The sequence below is a fragment of the Sus scrofa genome, unplaced genomic scaffold (genome assembly GCF_000003025.6).
Source record: "Sus scrofa isolate TJ Tabasco breed Duroc unplaced genomic scaffold, Sscrofa11.1 Contig944, whole genome shotgun sequence".
Lineage (NCBI taxonomy): Eukaryota > Metazoa > Chordata > Mammalia > Artiodactyla > Suidae > Sus > Sus scrofa.
This window is the reverse complement of record NW_018085356.1, coordinates 559,201-577,616: the sequence shown is the minus strand read 5'-3', so window position 1 is coordinate 577,616 and position 18,416 is coordinate 559,201. Positions and strand designations below refer to the sequence as shown.

The 18,416-nt window shown below is 54.1% G+C and overlaps 1 protein-coding gene across 1 annotated transcript; it reads right to left on the bottom strand.

The window, feature by feature from the left end:
• Window positions 1-100: 100 nt before the first annotated feature.
• On the bottom strand, window positions 101-18,416 carry SPATC1L (spermatogenesis and centriole associated 1 like). Its single transcript, XM_013990236.2, has 4 exons — window positions 18,129-18,416; window positions 11,977-12,330; window positions 977-1,128; window positions 101-468 (listed from the first exon to the last, which is right to left on the bottom strand). Exons 1-4 carry the CDS (start codon window positions 18,328-18,330, stop codon window positions 142-144), a joined length of 1,035 nt encoding a protein of 344 aa, XP_013845690.2. The 5' UTR covers window positions 18,331-18,416; the 3' UTR covers window positions 101-141.

The window sequence follows — 18,416 nt, the reverse complement described above, 5'->3', positions numbered from 1 at the left end:
GGCCGGGCGGCCGGGCGGGCGGGACAGCGCGGGGTCGCGGCCGGGCCCTGGCGCCCTCGGCACGCCCTCCCGCGGAGCGGACGAGGAGCGCGGCGCCGGGTTGCAACACGCGTTTATTGCAGGAGGCGCGGGGCGGCGGGGTCACCAGGCGAAGAGCGGGCGGCCGTCCTCCTTGGAAAGCTCGCACAGGCAGTTGAGCAGCAGCAGCGAGTCGCCCAGGAACTTGGGGGGCACGACGTCGATGACGAGCTTGCGCAGGGCGGCCGGGCTGCCGTGCAGCGGGTTGGCGCGCAGGTCGGGCCGCTGCTTCAGGATGCCGTAGGTGTTGATGAGGAACTCGCTGAACGCCGGGTGCACGTCGCGGCTGTAGCCCAGCCGCTCCAGGCGCGCCGTCAGCGTCAGGTAGCGGTGCGTCAGCTCCCGCAGCTTCTTCTCGTCCACGGAGCCGTCCAGGGACTTGATGGACGTCTGCGGGCACCGGCACGGGGGGTGGGCGAGGCCGCAGGGAGGCGGGAGGCGGGAGGCGAGGCCGAGCCAGGGCCAGGGCGGACAGGTGAGGCCCTGTGCGTGGGGAAACTGAGGCCCGGAACCCGCCCCCGCCCCCGGTGTCCCTCCAGCCGTGCTGGGGGCAAGGGCAGGGAGACCCGCAGGAGGCGTCTTGCCAGCCAGGCCTGAGCCTCAAAGGGCCCCGCGGCTCCGAGCCCTCCTTCCTGAGACTGTCCCAGGCCACAAAGCACAGGGCGCTTACAAAGGACCTCATGGGGCCAGCTCATCACACCCCCCGGCACGCGTGCCTCGGACACCACTCGGCCTTGCCGAGGCCTGCAGCTGTGTGAGCGCCGTGGGTGACAGGGCTGCAAGGGCACCCCAGAGCAAGGATGGGCCCCTGGGTGGGGAGGGGAGTCCTAGGGCATGCAGGGACGCCCCCCCCCGGGGGTGGGGGGGCAGGGAGGGGACCCCAGGCAGGAAGGCGCACCTGCTTGATCTTCTCAGGGATGTTGGACACAGTGAAGCCATAGAGCCGGGTCACCCCTGGGAAGACGTAGGCCAGGATGCGCCGGTCCAGCTGGAAGGCGATCTCGCCCACAATGCGCCCGTCCTTCTCTGTGCCAGTGAAGCTCTGGATCTCTGCAGGGGAGGTGGGGCGTGAGACGGGCCACAGGGACGCCTCCTCCCTGTGCTCTAGGGTCCACCCAGGTGTGGCCACTGTGGGTGTGGGGGTGAAGCCTCAGGGGTCCCTGCAGGGCCTTCCTGCAGGGCCCTGGTTGTGACCTGAGGGGCACCCTCCTCCCCGCAGTCAAGGGCCCCACTGTGAGGCAAACACAGATTTCAAAGGAAACTCTGAGTGTTGCATTGCCAGAGTGGAAAACGAGCTTTCCCCTCCTCCTACTGTCGGCATGGTCCCTGAGCAACCCAGGTCCCAAGGCCTTTCTCCCGCCCTCTGAGATGGACGTCAATATTTTAAAAGTCGGCTTCATAGCCCAGGATTGTTTTTCTTGTCCCCCCGTCACCAGCGAGTCTGCCCAGCACATGCTCAGGGGTGACCACCCCACAGAGACCCGAGCCCTGTGACCAGGTGACCTTGGGATGGGCTACACGTGTCCCCCACCTGAGGGTGGGGTATGATTAATTCAGGCACACGTATGTAACACGTGTGGGTCCCGTCTGCGTAGCTGCGAGAGGCGGTGGGACTGTCCTGGCAACCTCTTGGCATTGAAGGCGGGCCTGATGTTTATGCAACAGCGAGACTCTGCTGCGCTGCGAGAGGATCTCTGGGTTGGAAGGAGACGCCCTCTGAGAACCACGCTGTTACCGCCAACGGTTACCACCAGACACCCCTGGAACTTTCCACCCTGCCAAGGGGCTTGGATGCGTGCAGCCCTGCTGGTCTGTCCGGTGGCCAGCAGTGCACAGACGGGCTGGGTGCCATGCAGGGGCGAGCTGGCACCCCGGTCCTGTTACCCCCAACAGTCATGGCCCCCGAGGGCCCAGCCTGACACTCAGGACCCCCTACCACACGGAGAGGTCAGTCTGACTTCCCACCTTTGCTGGCAGGGCTCGGTGGCCTGGGGGTCGCTGGGCTGCCCCTGGGGACTCTGTGCGGGCTGAGCGCTGGGCTCCTGGACCCACCCTGCTGTGACCGCAGGCAGTGGTTTGCCCTCCCTCAGCCCCATGCTGTGACTTTGTCCACATAACCACGCGTCCCCGGATCCCGGAACGTGGCGGCCGGTCCACACGGGCTTGCCAATCCAGGTGTCGGCAGCCCCCTCCTTTGCAGACAGGCTGCTGACCGAGGGGCTGCTGGAGACACCTGTCCTTCTGCTCACTCAGCCACACTGTGCAGGTGCTGAGCGGGGGGCGTCCAGGGATCAGACCGAATTGAGGCCAGTCCGGGTCTCAAGGGAGATGAGCTCTACAGGCAGGGGTGGGGCCTGGGGGGGTGAGGGGCCCCAGGGTCACAAGGTCACAGAGTTAGGGAGGCAGAGGGCCAGGTGTCCGAGAGCCGAGGAAAAATGCTGGGGTGACCCTGCGGAAACAGGGAGCCACAGAGGGTGTCGAGAAAGTGATCTGGCAACTGCGGCGGGAGCATCAGGATAGACTCTGGAATCGCAGGTAACCCGGTGACAGAGGCTCAGAGGGGCCATCAAGGCCGCCAGCAACCGGCCGGGCTGCGTCCTCCCCCTCCTGGAGCATCTGTCCTTCCACGACTTGATTCGTGCCCCCAGTGACCCTTCGAGGGGCCTCCGACCCCACCTGCAGACAAAGGGACCCGGGCTGCGGGCACTGCTTCCCACTCACTTTTATTGTTTTTCCCTTTTAATTAATTGAGATATAATTCACATTATGCGATTCACTGCTTTTGGAGTTCCCATCGCCGCTCAGTGGGTCAAGAACCCGACTGGTGTCCATGAGAATTCGGTCCGATCCCTGGCCTCGCTCAGTGGGGGGACCCGGCGTTGCTGCGACTGTGGTGTAGCCGGCAGCTACCGCTCTGATTCAAATGCCCAGCCTGGGAGCGTCCGTATGCCACACCCGTGGCCCTAACCAGACAAAAATTAAATAAGTAAATCATAAAATTCACTTTTCTCAAGTACGAAATTCCGTGGGGTTTAGCATATTCATCGAGTTGTACAACCATCACCACACTCTAACTCCAAAATGTTTTTATCACCAGGAAAAAGCCCTGGACACATCAGCAGCCACTCGCAATTCTCTACCCCGTATCCACAAATCTACCTGCGTCCCTCCAGATTCACCCCTTCTGGGCCTCACGGCGCGGTCCTGGGACCGGCACCCCGCTCAGCTGCACGTCTCTACTTCTGAGTGACTAACACGCTCCCTCATCTTGCTCATCCCTCCTCCGACAACAGGCGTTTGTGCTGTTTCCACTTTGGGGCTGCTGTGAACACTCACACCGAAAAACCTCTGTGTGGACAGAGGTTCGAAGCCTTTCGGCCGTATGCCCGGAAGGGAATGGCTGGGACCCGGGAGACTCCTTGCGGAAGTTCTCAGGCTCGGCCCGGCTCTTCTCCTCGGTGCCACGTGTGTGGGTTCCCATCCCCACATCCCCTGCAGCACTGTCCTTAAACCACCCTCCTGGGGAGGAAGTGGTAGCTCACTGGGGTTTTCGCTGGCGTTTTGCTAATGACACATCGAGCTTCTTCTCATGTGCTCCTTGGCCACTTGCGTGTCTTCTCTGGGGAAAGGTCTGAGGTCTTCGGCCATGTTTAAGCTGACTGTCTCTTTGGGGCCGCACCCGCGGCCTGTGGAAGTTCCCGGGCTAGGGGTCGAATCAGAGCTGTAGCTGCTGGTCTACACCACAGCCACAGCAAAGCTAGATCCAAGACACATCTGTGACCTACAGCGCAGCTCACAGCAACGCCAGATCCTTAACCCACTGAGCAGGGCCAAGGATCGAACCCCCATCCTCATGGAGACTGGTCGGGTTCGTTACCCTTGGGCCACAACGGGAGATCCTGATTGTCTCTTTCCTGTTGAATAAGAGTTCTTACACATTCTGGATACTATTCCCTTATCAGATACACGATTTACACACATTTTCCCTCATTTCCTGAGTTGGTTTTTCACTTTTTTTCTTTTGAGGGCCACCCCAGCGGCCCATGGAGGGTCCCAGGCTAGGGGGTGAATCAGAGCTGTAGCCGCCGGCCTGCACCAGAGCCGCAGCAACGCGGGATCCGAGCCGCGTCTGCGACCGACACCACTGCTCACGGCATCGCTTGGATCCGTGACCCACTGAGCGAGGCCAGGGATTGAACGTGCGTCCTCGTGGACTCCAGTCAGACATGCTTCCACTGAGCCACAACAGGAACTCCCGGCTTTTCCTTTCCTGAAATATTCCTTTGAAACACCAAAGTGTTTACTGTTGAGAAAGTCCCATCTATCTTCTTTTTCTTTTGTTGCTCATGCCTTTGGTGTCACAGCTAAGAATCTATCGTCAAATCCAAGGTCATAAAATACATATGTGTTTTCTTCTAAGAGTTCTATTGTTTTGGCTCTTTGGGGTCTTTTAAGTCTTTGATCCATTTGAATTAATTTTCACATGTGATATGAAGTGCAACTTCATTCTTTTGCATGTGGAGCCCACTTTCTCAGCACCGCTTGTTGCAAAGACCGACTCTCCATTGAACTGGCTCGGCACCTTTGGCAGACATCAAACCTGAGTGCACGGGTTTAGGTCTGGATTCTCAGCTCTGCTTCATCGACCTGTGCCTCTTCACCACCACAGCGTTGATCAGTGTGGCTCTATAGTAAATTCTGAAATTGTGTGCGAGTCCTCCGACTCCGCTGTCCTTTTCAAGCTCGTCCTGCCAAGCGTGTCCATACGTGTTTTAGGATCAGCCTGTCAGCATCTGCAAAGAAGCCACATGGGATCTGGATGGGGTGCCACTGAAATGCGTAGACCATCTTGGGGGAGTTGGCCGTCTTGATGTATTAAGGCTTTTCCTCCACGACCACGAGCTGGTTTGGCATTTACTCGGGTCTTCCTTGATTTCTTTCAACCATGTTTCCTAGTTTCCCGGGTCCTCCTTCCTCATCACTCGCCAGGGCTGCAGAAGGCACCCAGGAATTAAAGCTGGGACCCAGACACACTACACAGAAGCATGTTAGGAAAAATGGGGGGCATGGAGGAGCAGGGTGCAAACTCCCCCCACCCCACCCCCATATCAATACATTGATCTCATCAGGAGTCAGGCTGTCTCCCTGCCCCCCCACCTCTAAAGTATACATTAGGTGAAATAAATGAGCTACACCTAAGACGACCTAGAAATCATTTCTAGTCCACCCGGGGCCTTCCAAGATTCAGCCAGAAACCGATTCCTCAAAGAAAATACTCAATAAGATTGATGAGTGAGTTCCCAAGTGGCTCAGCAAGTTAAGTACCTGACATTGTCACTGCAGTGGCTCCAGTGGCTGCTGTGGCATGAGGTCGATCCCTGGCCCAGGAACTTCTGCATGCCACAGGTACAGTCAAAAAAATAAAAAGATGGGTAAACTTCTAGGACTTCTTACAGAAAAAAAAAAATGACAACTACCACTATCAGAAATGAGAGATGGCTCACCACAAGTTTTACAGACATTAAAAGGATAATAACTGAACATTAAGAACAACTGTATGCCAATAAATTTAACAACTGGGATGTATCCAAAGAGACACACAAGCTCACTTTTGTGAGTGAACTACCAAAGCTTGCTCAAGAAGAAACAGAAAATGTGAGTAGCCTAATCACAACTAAGCAAATTGAATTTGGGGGGGTAGGGGGAGAATGTTCCTACAAAGAAAATTCAAGGTTCAGATGGTTTCAGTGGTGAATTTTACCAAAACCTAAGGAATACATAAAGCCAATTCTATGCAAACTCCTCTAGGTAATTAAAGATGGAACAATTTCTACTTCATTCACTGAGGCTAATAGCAACCCAATACCAAAATCCAAAACTGCCACTATGAGAAAACTATAGGCCAATAGTCCTCACAGACTGCAAAAATTCCTAACAAAAATTTAGTAAATTGAATCCAACAATACAAAAAAATATGATCCGTCATGACCAAGTGAGGTTTATCTTAGGAATGCAAGGTTGGCTTATAACTCAAACATCAGTCAATGTTAGCCACTGTATTCGTGGACTTCGAATGAAAACCAAATGCTCATCTCAATAGTTACAGACAAAGCACTCGACAAACTCCAAAATCCATTCAGGATAACTCTAAGCAAACAAAGAATTAAAGGGCATTTCCGCAACCTGAGAAGGGCATCTACAAAACACAGCTATCATCCTACTTAATGCTGACAGACTGAATGCTTTCCCCCACATCAGAAAAAGACAAGAATGCCCACTGGTGCCATTTCTATTCAACACTGTTCTAGCCAATGCAATAATACAAGAAAAAGAAATTAAAGGCAAACAGATTAGAAATGAAAAAATAACTTTGTCTATATTCACAAATGACATGATCATCTGTCTTAAGGAATCTACAAAAAAAAAGCTACTAGAACAAATACATGAGTTCAGTTAGGCTGCAGGATACAGACTGAATTTGTCAGTGTTCTTTGGAGAAACAGAAACAGAATTCTGTGTGTGTGTGTGTGTGTGTATGTGTGTGTGTTTATCATAAGGAATTGGCTCACATGATATAAAAAGTCCCAAGATCTGAGAGGCTGAGTCAGCAAGCTGGAGGCTCAAAAGAGCTCATGATTTCGTCCTAGTCTGAGTTCAAGGTCTGAGAACCAAGAGAACCAATGATGTGTTTCCAGTCTAAAGGACTGGAGGCTTGAGACCCGAGAAGAGCTAAGAGTTCAGCTGCAATCCAAAGGAAGTCAGGCAGGAGGAATTCTCTCTTACTTGGAGAGTCAACGTTTTTGTCCTATTCAGTCAATGTTTTTGTCCTTCAACTGATTGGATGAGGCCCACCCACAATAAGGAGGCCAATCTGTTTTACTCAGTCTAATTGAATTAAATATTAAATGCACCCAAAAACATCCTCCCCGAAATACTCAGATTAGCATTTGACCAAATATCTGGGCACCTAATGGCCCAGTCAAGTAGACAAAATTAATAATCACGGGGTCAATATACAAAAATCAATCATGTCAATATACTAGAAACAATCAATTCAACTTGACAAAAACAATATTATTTATTTAACGTCAAAAAAAACAAAATACTAAGGGGTAAATTCAACAAAAATGTGCAAAATGTGTAAAACAGAAAACTATAAAACATTGCTGAGAGACAATGTCCTTTTTTTGTTTTTTGTTGTTGTTGTTGTTCTGCTTTTTAGGCAGATGGAAGTTCCCAGGTCAAAACAGAGCTGTTGCTGCCACCCTACAGCACAGCCACAGCAAAGCTGGATCCGAGCTGTGTCTGCAACCTACACCACAGCTCATGGCAACACCGGATCCCCCAACCCACTGAGCAAGGCCAGGGACCGAACCCGCATTCTCATGGATACTAGTGGGATTCGTTCCCCTTCACCACAACGGGAACTCCCAACAGTGTTCTTTTTTTAAAGGACTAAATAAATGGAGAGACACAGAGGAATACTTTGGAGATATTGCTGCTTTAGTTCCAGACACCACATAAAGTAGATATTGCAATAAAGCAAGTCACACGATTTTTTTGCTTTCTCAGTGCATGTAAAATTAGGGTTACACTGCAACTTTGTAAGTTAAACATACTCCGATAAAATTTTTTTAAAGTTAGGTTTACACTATATTTTAGTCTATTGTGTGCAATAACATTATGTCTGAAAAAACAAATGTACAATCCTTAATTTTAAACTACTTTATTGCTGGAGTTCCTGTCGTGACGCAGCGGTTAATGAATCCGACTGGGAACCATGGGGTTGTGGGTTCGATCCCTGGCCTTGCTCAGTGGGTGAAGGATCCGGCGTTGCCGTGAGCTGTAGTGTAGGTTGCAGACACAGCTCGGCTCCCTCGTTGCTGTGGCTGTGGTGGAGGCCGGTGGCTTCAGCTCCGATTCGACCCCTAGCCTGGGAACCTCCATATGCCACGGGAGTGGCCCTAGAAAAGGCAAAAAGACAAAAAAATAAATAAACAAATATGTAAATAAAATACTTCACTGCTAAAACAAAATGCTGAGCATCATCTGAGCCTTCACTGAGTTGAGTCATGACCTTTCTGTGGGGGCAGGTCTTGCCTCAGTGTCGCAGCTGCCGACTGACGAGGCTGTGCTTTGCCGAAGGCCGAGGCGGTGGTGGCGATTTCTGGAAGAGGCGACGGTCACGTTTGTCACGCCGATTGAGTCTTCCTTTCAGGAGTGATTTCTCTGCAGCATGCGATGCCGTTTGCTGGCATTGCACCCAGGCTAAAACTTCCTTCAAAATTAAAGTTAACCCGGAGTGCTTACTGTGGCACAAGGGCATCGGCGGTGTCTCGGGAGCGCTGGGATGCGGGTTCAAACCCCGGCCTGACAGTGGGTTAAAGATCCAGCATTGCTACGGCTGCATCTTAGGTCGAGACTGCAGCTTGGATCTGATCCCTAGCCTGGGAACTCCATCTGCCACAGGCAGCCAAAAAAAAAAAAAAAAAAATCAAAGTTAATCCTCTCAAACCCTACGCTGCTTTCTCGACTGAGTTCATGCAATGTTCTAAATCCTCTGTCATTTCAGCAATCCTCACAGCGTCTTCACCACGAGTAGATTCCACCTCAAGAAACCACTTTCTTTTGTTCATCCACAAGCAGCAACTTCTCATCTGTTAAGGTTTTACCAGGAGATGCAGCAATTCAGTCACATCGCAGGCTCCACTGCTAGTTCTGGTTCTCTTCATGTTTCCACCACATCCGCAGTTACTTCCTCCACGGAAGACCCGAAGCCCTCAAAGCCATCCACGAAGGTTCTTCCGAACTCCTGTTAATGCCGGTATTTTCACCTCTTCCCAGGAATCACAAACGTTCTTAATGGCATCCAGACGGGGGAATCCTTTCCGGAAGGGTTCTCAGGTGACTTTGCCCAGATCCAGCAGCGGCCCTGTTGTCTATGGGGCCATAGCCTTGAGAAACGAGTTTCCTCAACGGTAAGACTTGAAAGTCAAAATTACTCTTTGCTCCGTGGGCTGCAGGATGGATGCTGTGTCAGCAGGCATGAAACTACATTCATCTCACGGTCCGTCTCCACGAGGGCTCTTGGGTGACCAGGGGCATTGCCAATGTATTTTCAAGGGAATCTCATTTTTCTCTAGCTCTCAACAGTGTGCTTAAAACATTCGGCCAACCGTGCTGCAACCAGATTGCTGTCATTCAGGCTTTGCTGTCCCATGTATAGGGCACAGGCAGCGGCGCTCTGGCACAATCCTAAGGGCCCTAGGATTTTTTCAGATGGTCAACGAGCAGTGGTTTCAGCTTAAGCCACCGGGGGCATTAGAAGGGAGCCAGCCTGTCCTTTGAAGCTTTGGATCCAGGCATTGACGTCTCCTCTCTAAAGTCCTACTTGGCATCTTCTTCCAGCATGAGGCTGTTCTCTCTACAGTGCAAAATGCTGTGCAGTGTGGTCAGCTTCGTGAAGGATCTTAGCCAGACCTTCGGGGTGACTTGCTACAGCAGCACTTTTACCTTACGAAGAGAACTACTTTCCTTAACCTCATGAACCCACCTCTGCCAGCTTCACACGTACCTGCTGAAGCTTGCTCACCTCTCTCAGCCTTCACGGGCTTAGAGAGAGTCAGGGGCTTGCCGTGGATGAGGCTTTGGCTTCAGGGAGTGTTGCGGCTGGTCTGATCTTCCATCCAGACCACTCAAACTGTCTCTATGTCAGCAATAAGGCTGTTTTTTGGTGGGGTTTTTTGGATTTTTTTTTAGGGCCACACTTTTGGCATAAGCAAGTTCCCAGGCTAGGGGTGTCATCGGAACTGCAGCTGCCGGCCCACACCACAGCCACAGCAATGCAGGATCCGAGCCTCATCTGCAACCTGCGACCTCAGCTCACGGCAACACCAGATCCTTAACCCAGGGACTGAACTCACATCCTCATGGATACTAGCCAGGTTCATTACCGCTGAGCCACAATAGGAACTCCAGAGATAAGGCTTTTTTATCATTCGTGTGTTCACTGGAGCCCTTTTAATTTCCTTCGAGAACCTTCCTTTGCATTCACCTCTTGGCGAACTGTTTGGTGCAAGAGGCCTAGCTTTCGGCCGGCTCGGCTTTCAACGCTCCTTCCTCACTCAGCTGAGTCCCTTCTAGCTTTTGATTTTAAGTGAGAGCCACGGGACCCTTCCTTCCACTTGAACACTTAGAGGCCACTGTAGGGCCCTTAGCTGGCCTAATACCATTGTGTCTCTGGGAACAGGGAGGCCTGAGAAAGGCAGCCAGATGGGGACGGGCTGGCCGGTGGAGAACACACATATTTAACCACTAAGTCTGCTGTCTGGTCTTGCATGGTGGGGCCCACGGTGTCCCCAAACGATTGCAATAGTAACATCAAAGGACACCGGTCCCAGACCCCACAGCAAAGATCATCGTCATGGGAAGGTACCGGAGCTCCGACTGCAGAGCAGTGGGTTAAGAACGCAGCTGCAGAGGCGTGGGGTCCGTCCCTGGCCCAGCACAGGAGCTTAAAGGATCTGGCATTGCTGCAGCTATGGTGTAGGCATAGCTTTGGCTCGGATTCAATACCTGGCCCAGGAACTTCCATATGCCACGGGTATGGTCATAAAAGAGAAAAAACCAAAAGTAAAAATAATGGGAAATTATGAAATATTTCAAGAATTAGCAAAATGTGACACACAGACACTAAATGAGCAAATGCCTTTGGGAAAATGGTGCCAAAAGACCTGCTCAATGCAGCGTTGCCACAAACCTTCAATTTCTGAAAAATGCAAAATATGTGAAGCACCGAAAAGGAACGTGCAACAAAACAGGCTGTGCCAGCACAGTGTTCACAGGCCCACAGGCTCGGAGTTGTTAAGGTGCCATTTCCCTGAAAACTGATCTAAGGGACCTGGACCGTTCCAGTCAAAATCCCAGCCAGCTTTTCTAGTGGAAATGGACAGACCGATTCTAAAATTCATACAGAAGTGCAAAGGACCTAGAATAGCCAGAACATCTTTGAAAAAAGAACGAAGTTGACGAACTTAACACTCTGATTTACAGGCTTATTAGAGAGCTACAGCCACTGAGACAGTGTAACTGCAATCAATACACACAGATAAATGAGAAAGCGTATGTGTCTGAGAAATACACCTGATTCTTGACAAACACGACAAGGTCACTCAGTGGGAAAAGGATAATCTTTTAAAACACTGGGGCTGGAACAAATGCCTACCTAAGGCCAACCTCATACCATGCACGAAAATTAACTTGAATTTGATCAGAAACCAAATGTAAAACCAAAAACTACTCGACTTCCAAACAAACGTAGGAGAGAACCTTTGTGACTTCAGTTTGTCAAGATTTCTTAAGGAGGATACAAAAAAGCCTGAACTTACAGAAAAGAAAAAAATTAATAAATGGGACGTCGTCAAATTAAATAGCTTTGCTCTTCAAAAGACACGTTGTGAAAATGGAAAAGCCAGACCGGGAGACCATGTTTGCAAAACATACCCCCAAAGGGCTTCTATCCAGAATATACAAAGAACTCTTTTTTTTTTCTTTCCTTTTCTAGGGCCGCTCTCGCGGCATATGGAGGTTCCCAGGCTAGGGGTCGAATCGGAGCTGCAGCCACCGGCCTACGCCACAGCCACAGCAACGCTGGATCCTTAACCCACGGCGCAAGGCCAGGGATAGAACCCGCACCCTCATGGTTCCTAGCGGGATTCCTTAACCACTGCGCCACGATGGGAACGCCCGGAACTTATTTGTTTTTAAATGGTCCCAAGACTTGGGCAGACGCCGCCCCCCGGCCCCGCAGGCCCCGGCTCCTCCCGCGGGGCGGAGGGCGGAGGGCGGAGGCGGCGCGGCGGGACCACCCTCCCAGCGCCCGCAGCAGGCGCCCCCTACCGTTCAGGTAGTAGCTCCTCCGGGTCCTGTCCCCCGAGGGCAGGCTGCACTCCGAGAAGCACACCTTCTTGGGCCGGCCCACCTCCCTGGGCTCCAGCAGGGTCTTGTCCGCCAGCGGGTCGTGCAGGGGGCTCAGCAGCGGGGACGGCTTCCCGTCGGAGGCGCGGGGCGCGCGCAGCTCGGGGGCGCTGAGGAAGGCCTTGAAGGGCGCCTGGGCGGCGGCGGCGGCGCAGCCCGGGGAGGCGTCGTCCTCGCCGGAGAGCGGGCCGTGCGAGCACAGCAGGTCCTCCAGGGAGGAGGCCTGCAGCTGCGAGGGCGCCTCCGGGACGCCGGGGAACCGTCCGAAGTCCGGCCCTGCGACAGGGAGGAAAGGGGGTCAGGCTGACGCGCCTCCAACACCCGGGAGCTGGGGGGCCTCCTGCTCGCGCCGCGACGACGGAGGCGGGCGAGGCGGCCGCGGGCGGCGCGGCCCCAGGCAGCCGCCCCCCGCCGGCGCCCGCACACGCCCCGCAGCCCGCGGCGGCCTTCGCGCGCCGCCCAAGCTCTGCTGCGGCTCATCCGACCTCCGCCTGACTCGGAAACAGACCTTTTCGCTGCAGCGTGATCGCGTTTCGAGATTTCTCCACGGCGAGTGAGTCCTTTGGTCGCTCGCTGGTTCACGCAACCGCTGCCTGGCACACGTGTGTGCGCGCGCGCGCGCGCACACACACACACACACAGACCTTTCTACCCACCACCCACGGCTGCGCGTGGGGCTGCCTCCAGGTTGCCCTGCAAACGCCAAGCCGTGAGCCGCAGCCCTCCGACGCCTTCTTGCGCCGCGCAAGTACCCTCCGCGTCTACACCCGGACTCGGGCGCGGGCTGTTGAACTGTCTCGGCTTTCTCCACGACCACCAGCCGTTCAGCAACGCTTGGTGTGGGCAGACCAGCTGAGGACACGCACGGCTTTCCCCTAAACCCCGTGAAGCTGAACACCTTTCCCACGCTGGCCTCTGGGGTCTGCTTTCTGTGCGGCGCTGTCCTTTGCTTATTTTCTCGGTTGACTAGTCTTTGGAAGGGACAGGCATCAGTTGCTTTGGTAGCCTACATGTTAATTTCTCGTTAAAACGTGTTGTCCTCTCCCAGTGGGTTCCTTGCTTATATTTTAACCTTTTTATGGCAACTCTTGTCAGGCAGAATTTTAAAAAATTTTAATATAATTCGGAGTTCCGGTCGTGGCGCAGTGGTTAACGTATCCCACTAGGAACCATGAGGTTGCGGGTTCGATCCCTGGCCTTGCTCAGTGGGTTAACGATCCGGCGTTGCCGTGAGCTGTGGTGTAGGTCGCAGACGCGGCTCGGATCCCGCGTTGCTGTGGCTCTGGCGTAGGCCGGTGGCTACAGCTCCAACTCGACCCCTAGCCTGGGAACCTCCATATGCCATTTGAGTGGCCCTAGAAAAGACAAAAAAAAAATTAATGTAATTTAATTAAATTGTAATATAATTTAATAAATTATTAAAATAAAAACTTTAACTTATCAATTCTTTTGTGATTTATGAAGTCCTTTCTTTTCTTTTTCCTTTTTTTTTCCTTTTTATGGCTGAGACCGCGGCATATGGAAGTTCCCTGAGCCAGGGGTCGAGCTGAAGCTGCCAGCCTACACAGCAAATCCAGATCTGAGCCAGGTCTGTGGCCTACGCCACAACTCGTGGCCATGCCTGCTCCTTAACCCACTGAGCGAGGCCGGGGGATCAGACCCGCATCCTCATGGACACTAGTTGGGTTGGTTACCACTGAGCCACAGCGGGAACTCCGAGAATGAACTCTTAAAGAAAGCAAAAGTTCGAAAATCATAAAAATAACAGCAGAGATAAACTTGAAACAGCTCTACGGCAAGTCCAATAAAATAGGAAAACTGTGGAAAGCTACCTCAGAGACATAGAAAACATAAAGGAATACAATCGGAAATGAGAAAAGTGTTATCAGAATGACTAGGAAGATAATATTTAAATTATAGAAATATTATATACAGTTGAATATATATACTTGTTTTGTTTTTTGCTTTTTAGGGCCACACCTGCGGCATATGGAGGTTCCCAGGCTAGGGGTCCAATCAGAGCCACAGCTGCCAGCCTACAGCCACAGCAACATCAGATCCGAGCCGTGTCTGTGGCCTACACCACAGTCACAGCAACGCCAGATCCTTAACCCACTGAGTGCGGCCAGGGATGGAACCCGCAACCTCATGGTTCGTAGTTAGATTCATTTCCACTGCGCCACGACAGGAACTCCTACAATTGAATATTAATTGAAAACGTTAATAAAAGGAGAGATTGGAAATTATTTTTAAATGACTCAATAAGAAGTAGAAAAACTAAATGGACCAATGAACAAACAAGAAAAACCCAGAAGTCATAGAATAATTCTGCTCCAAAGGACTGTAGACGTGGGTTGTGAGCAGGTAAGATCTTTCAAGTTCCCAAACAATTCATAATTCCTACGTCAGCTAATGAGGCTGGAACACTGCAAAAATTAGGACGCCTGAGTATTAAGCTTATAAATTTGTCACAACTCTGATATGAAGTCCCTTTAAATACACCCCACAGAGAGGAAACTGGAGCCCAGATTCGTGTAGGAAGACAGTCCAGGGATCCTGAGCAAAGCCCCATCCAGACGCCACAACAGACACCGCTCAAGCCCCAGACCTGTGGCATCTTGCACCCTAGTAAGACCCCACGGATGAGCTGTGGGGAGCAGTGGAGGGCACTTCCACCAGTGCCGAAATGAGGTCATAAATATTGAACAAATGGGCCGTTTTTCAATTGTTTGGTTCTTTAAAACTAAGGACTGAAAAGAGACTTCCCCAGCATCCGGCCTGCATATGCCCCCATCCTGGACAGACAGGGCCGGCCCTGTTCACCGCCTACAGGAAGTGCCCAGGCCAGGATCAAACCCGTGCCACAGGATCCACCCGAGCCACTGCAGTGACAATGCCATATCCTTAACTCACTGAGCCACCAGGGAACGCCTGAGGAATAAAGACAAAGACAGAAGCAACAAGTATATGAGCTGCCAATCTCCTTTAAAATGATCGTTTGTAAACAGAGCAACTACAGACCTAGAACAGAGAACGAACTGGAAAACTTGGCAGAAGAAAACAGCTGGCTATAGGATAAATAATTACAAATCAACAGCTTTCCAAAGTATTGCAACACCGATAACTGAAAACACAGTGGCAAAGAAACCCCATCTCTACTCACAAGTCACCGAGGGTGCTCCAGGGACAAGCACACAATGCGAAAGATTTATTTGTGAGAAACAGCTGAGGAGATGTGAAGAAACCACGCCAAAATAGCTTAATACGACTTAATACAAATGCAGTAGACAAGTCATGCTCTGGGTAAATGTAAGAAAAAGAAACGTGAAAAAATTAGCCTCCCGTCTGAGCCAGTGATCCTGCTTTTAGGAAAACATACTCTAAGGAAATAACCCTAAATCCGAAGTTTGCTTCTCTTTTTTTGGCCAAGCCCATGGCCTGTGACCAAACCTGCACCAGAGCAGCGACCTGAGCCCCTGATGCAGGGACAACGCTGCATCCTTCACCACTGCACCACAGGGGAGCTCCTAGAGGGCTCTTGCTGGGCCATTTACCTCAGGGTAAGAAGGCAGAGCGGCAACTTCAAACATAAGGTGACAGTTCATTGAGCGGCGGTCCAATTCAAAGGCTCGGGGATACCACGCATTTAAAACGTAACGACGCAGTGACAATTCTACCCCACGTTCAGGCCCAGCGGCACGGAGACCACTCGAAACTCTTTCCAGTCGTCTGATGTCCACCCAGACGAGAGGGACAAGAGAACAGGGAAGGCTCTGGGGCGCCAGGGGGTCGGGGACCACGATGGTCCGGGAAGGCGGGGCCGGGTTGGCCGGCGGACCGCTCCCTCGGTCCGTTGAACCCCCGGAGAAGCAGCGCTGTCGGTGACTCCGCGCAGTGGGAAAGCGCGGGGTGCAGCAGAGGGTCCCCCTTCCGCCTCAGCTCTCCAGCCGCACAAGACCCCAGGGATCCCCGACAGCGACCATTCAGCAGGTGGCAAAGCTGGAAGGGGACCCCTGTGGGCCGAAGGGGGTGTGGGGAACCCCACAGGGAGCAGGGACACCCCAGAAGAGGCCCAAAGGCACGGCAGCCAGCTGGACGGTGGAGAAACGGAAGCGCAGCACAGCCCCACCCCGTTGGGTAACCAGAGGGACCCCTGGACACACGTGCACAGCCGCAGAAAGTTCAGAGAAGCCCAAGAAAATCTGACGCGGCTGCCCTCGGAGGGGAGCCAGGAGCACACACTCCGCCCTGGCGGATTTCTAAGTTTGCCCTGAGTAACGCTGCTGAATGAGAAAAACAGGTTTTAAGGCACATCTTGTTTTGAACGCAACGCAACTGAGGGGCCGTGAGCCATGCTGGGTGCTCGGCCCGTCTGTCTCCAACCTCAGCTGCTCGCAAGCACTCCTGCTGGTTCTCCCAACTCCAGCCCAAGGCCAAGGCTGCAGGAGACTGGGCCCGGGCATGGGGGTGGCCCTGAGAGTAGCCGGGGCCCACGCCGGGCTCCAAGGCCTCTCTCTGGAAGGCTTGGTGGCCTCAGGCTGGCCAGGGGCTGGGCCCCTGGGGAGTGGTGCCCAGCAGGGTCTGGGCTTGCCCACGGGTGCGGTGCCGACCACGATCCCAGAGCCTCTGCCCTGACTCTGACCCTGGGCAACAGCCCGGAGCCCACTCCTCTGGCCCAGAGAGGGGGGAGCAGGGGCGGACCCAGAGAGCCTGTCCACAGGTGACCACGCGTTGGCTGTGTGTGTTGGCTAAGGGAGGCCCTGGCACGACTCAATTTGGGGGACAAAGTGGCAGGAGGCAGTTGGCACTTTTCACAGTGCAACAGGCCCGAGGACAAGCACTTTGTGCAGCGGCCACCCACAAGATGTCCCTCGTAGGCGGAGACGGTGGCCCTGACCTTCGCAGGGTGTATAACCAGACACATCACTGCGAGGCTGGTCCCTCCTTTTCAAGCGCCTGGTGACAACTGTGTGCCTTGGCCACTGACAGGAGCTCAGGACATGAGCCCTGAGGTTCCTCCAGCCACCTCTCCTCTCCCCGCCGTCCCCCAGCTGGTCAAGGTCCCTCAAGCCTGGAGGTGCGGAGATGCTGCGAGGGGCCCTCACGCCCCGGAGACACGCACGCCCCGTGTGCAGGGCGCAGAGGAGGGACAGCCACCGCCTTCCGCGTGGGCCGACCCCAGAGGCGCCAACGCCTAGGGCAGGCCCCTGAGCCATGCACACAGCCCACTGGGAGCCAGCAGCAACCTTGGAAGCAGCTTCGACAGTGGGAAACCTTTCCACACCCTGCCCTTGGCTCGTCCGAGAGAGCAGGTCCGCAGGGCTCAGGCACCGCGTCTGTCCCGCCGCCACCACCGCCCCGGCTGGGGTGCGGCCTCTGCACCCTGCCAGGTGCTGTGAGCGATCCCCGGCTTCTGGACACGGAGCTCGCCAGGTCGCAGGCTCCATCCCCTGTCTGCCACGTCCCAGCCACCCCGAAACTAGGTGATTTAACAACACCCTAAATCACGCTCCACGTGTGGAAAGAATTTTTCCTCTAAAATGTTTAAAGCAGAACCACCTGCTCTTGCCGAAGGTGATCAGAGCCTGTTTTCCCTGTGAAAAGTCAGAGGCGCTGGAGTGGCTCCTGCATGACAAGCTGGGCTACGGCTCCAACGTCCCTCCCCACTGGGGATACTCAGGGTCCCCGCCCAGGCGCTGCTCAGCCCCGTGCCTTGCCTTGGTCTTGGTCAGCGGCTAGCACGGTGGGCACGCTGGCCGGGCCGAGGGACGAACGTGCCTGTGGCTCCGAGGAGAAGAGGAAAGCAGCCTGCCAGGCCCCCCAGCGCCACCAGCCCCGCCAGGCTGCCGGGCCAACCTCGGCGCATGCGGATGTCCTGTATCAAGCGACAGGGGCAGCACCCGGGGGCCACGGACGGAGCCCCACCAGCTCTAGTGGTCACCCACTGGCCCGTTTTCCAGGCACAGACTCGGTGGCCCTGCCCGAGGACACGCACCAGGCGGAGGGAGCGCCTGGGTCCTGGGTGGGGGGCCCCTGCGGGGACGGAGGCCGCCGGACGCGCCACAGGGGCTCACCTGTGCTCCCGGGGGAGCAGGCCTCGGGGTAGGCGGGCGCCTTGGGGAAGAGCAGCTCACGGCTCCCGCGCCCACAGGGCTCCTGGCAGCTCTCGCTGAGCAGCCGCTTCAGCATCTGGTTCTCCTTCAGGAGGCGCACCTGCTTCTTGAGGTCCGCGTTCTCGCTCATGAGCCTCTTCATCAGCTCGCTGCCCTCAGCCATGGCCGTGCCCGCGGTGCTCACGTGCGGGCCCGCGGCCCCATGGAGCTGCAAACCCAGTGCCCGTGGGCGCTCCAGAAACGCCCAAG

What these genes read in the sequence shown, in the direction of transcription:
- SPATC1L (XM_013990236.2), bottom strand. Translation starts at nt 18,330, where the DNA reads ATGGCTGAGGGCAGCGAGCTGATGAAGAGGCTCATGAGCGAGAACGCG. An exon ending in CTGCTCCCCCGGGAGCACAG is followed by an intron (nt 12,331 to 18,128) that starts GTGAGCCCCTGT and finishes TCCCTGTCGCAG; the next exon opens with GGCCGGACTTCGGACGGTTC. An exon ending in TCCCTGAGAAGATCAAGCAG is followed by an intron (nt 469 to 976) that starts GTGCGCCTTCCT and finishes CGGTGCCCGCAG; the next exon opens with ACGTCCATCAAGTCCCTGGA.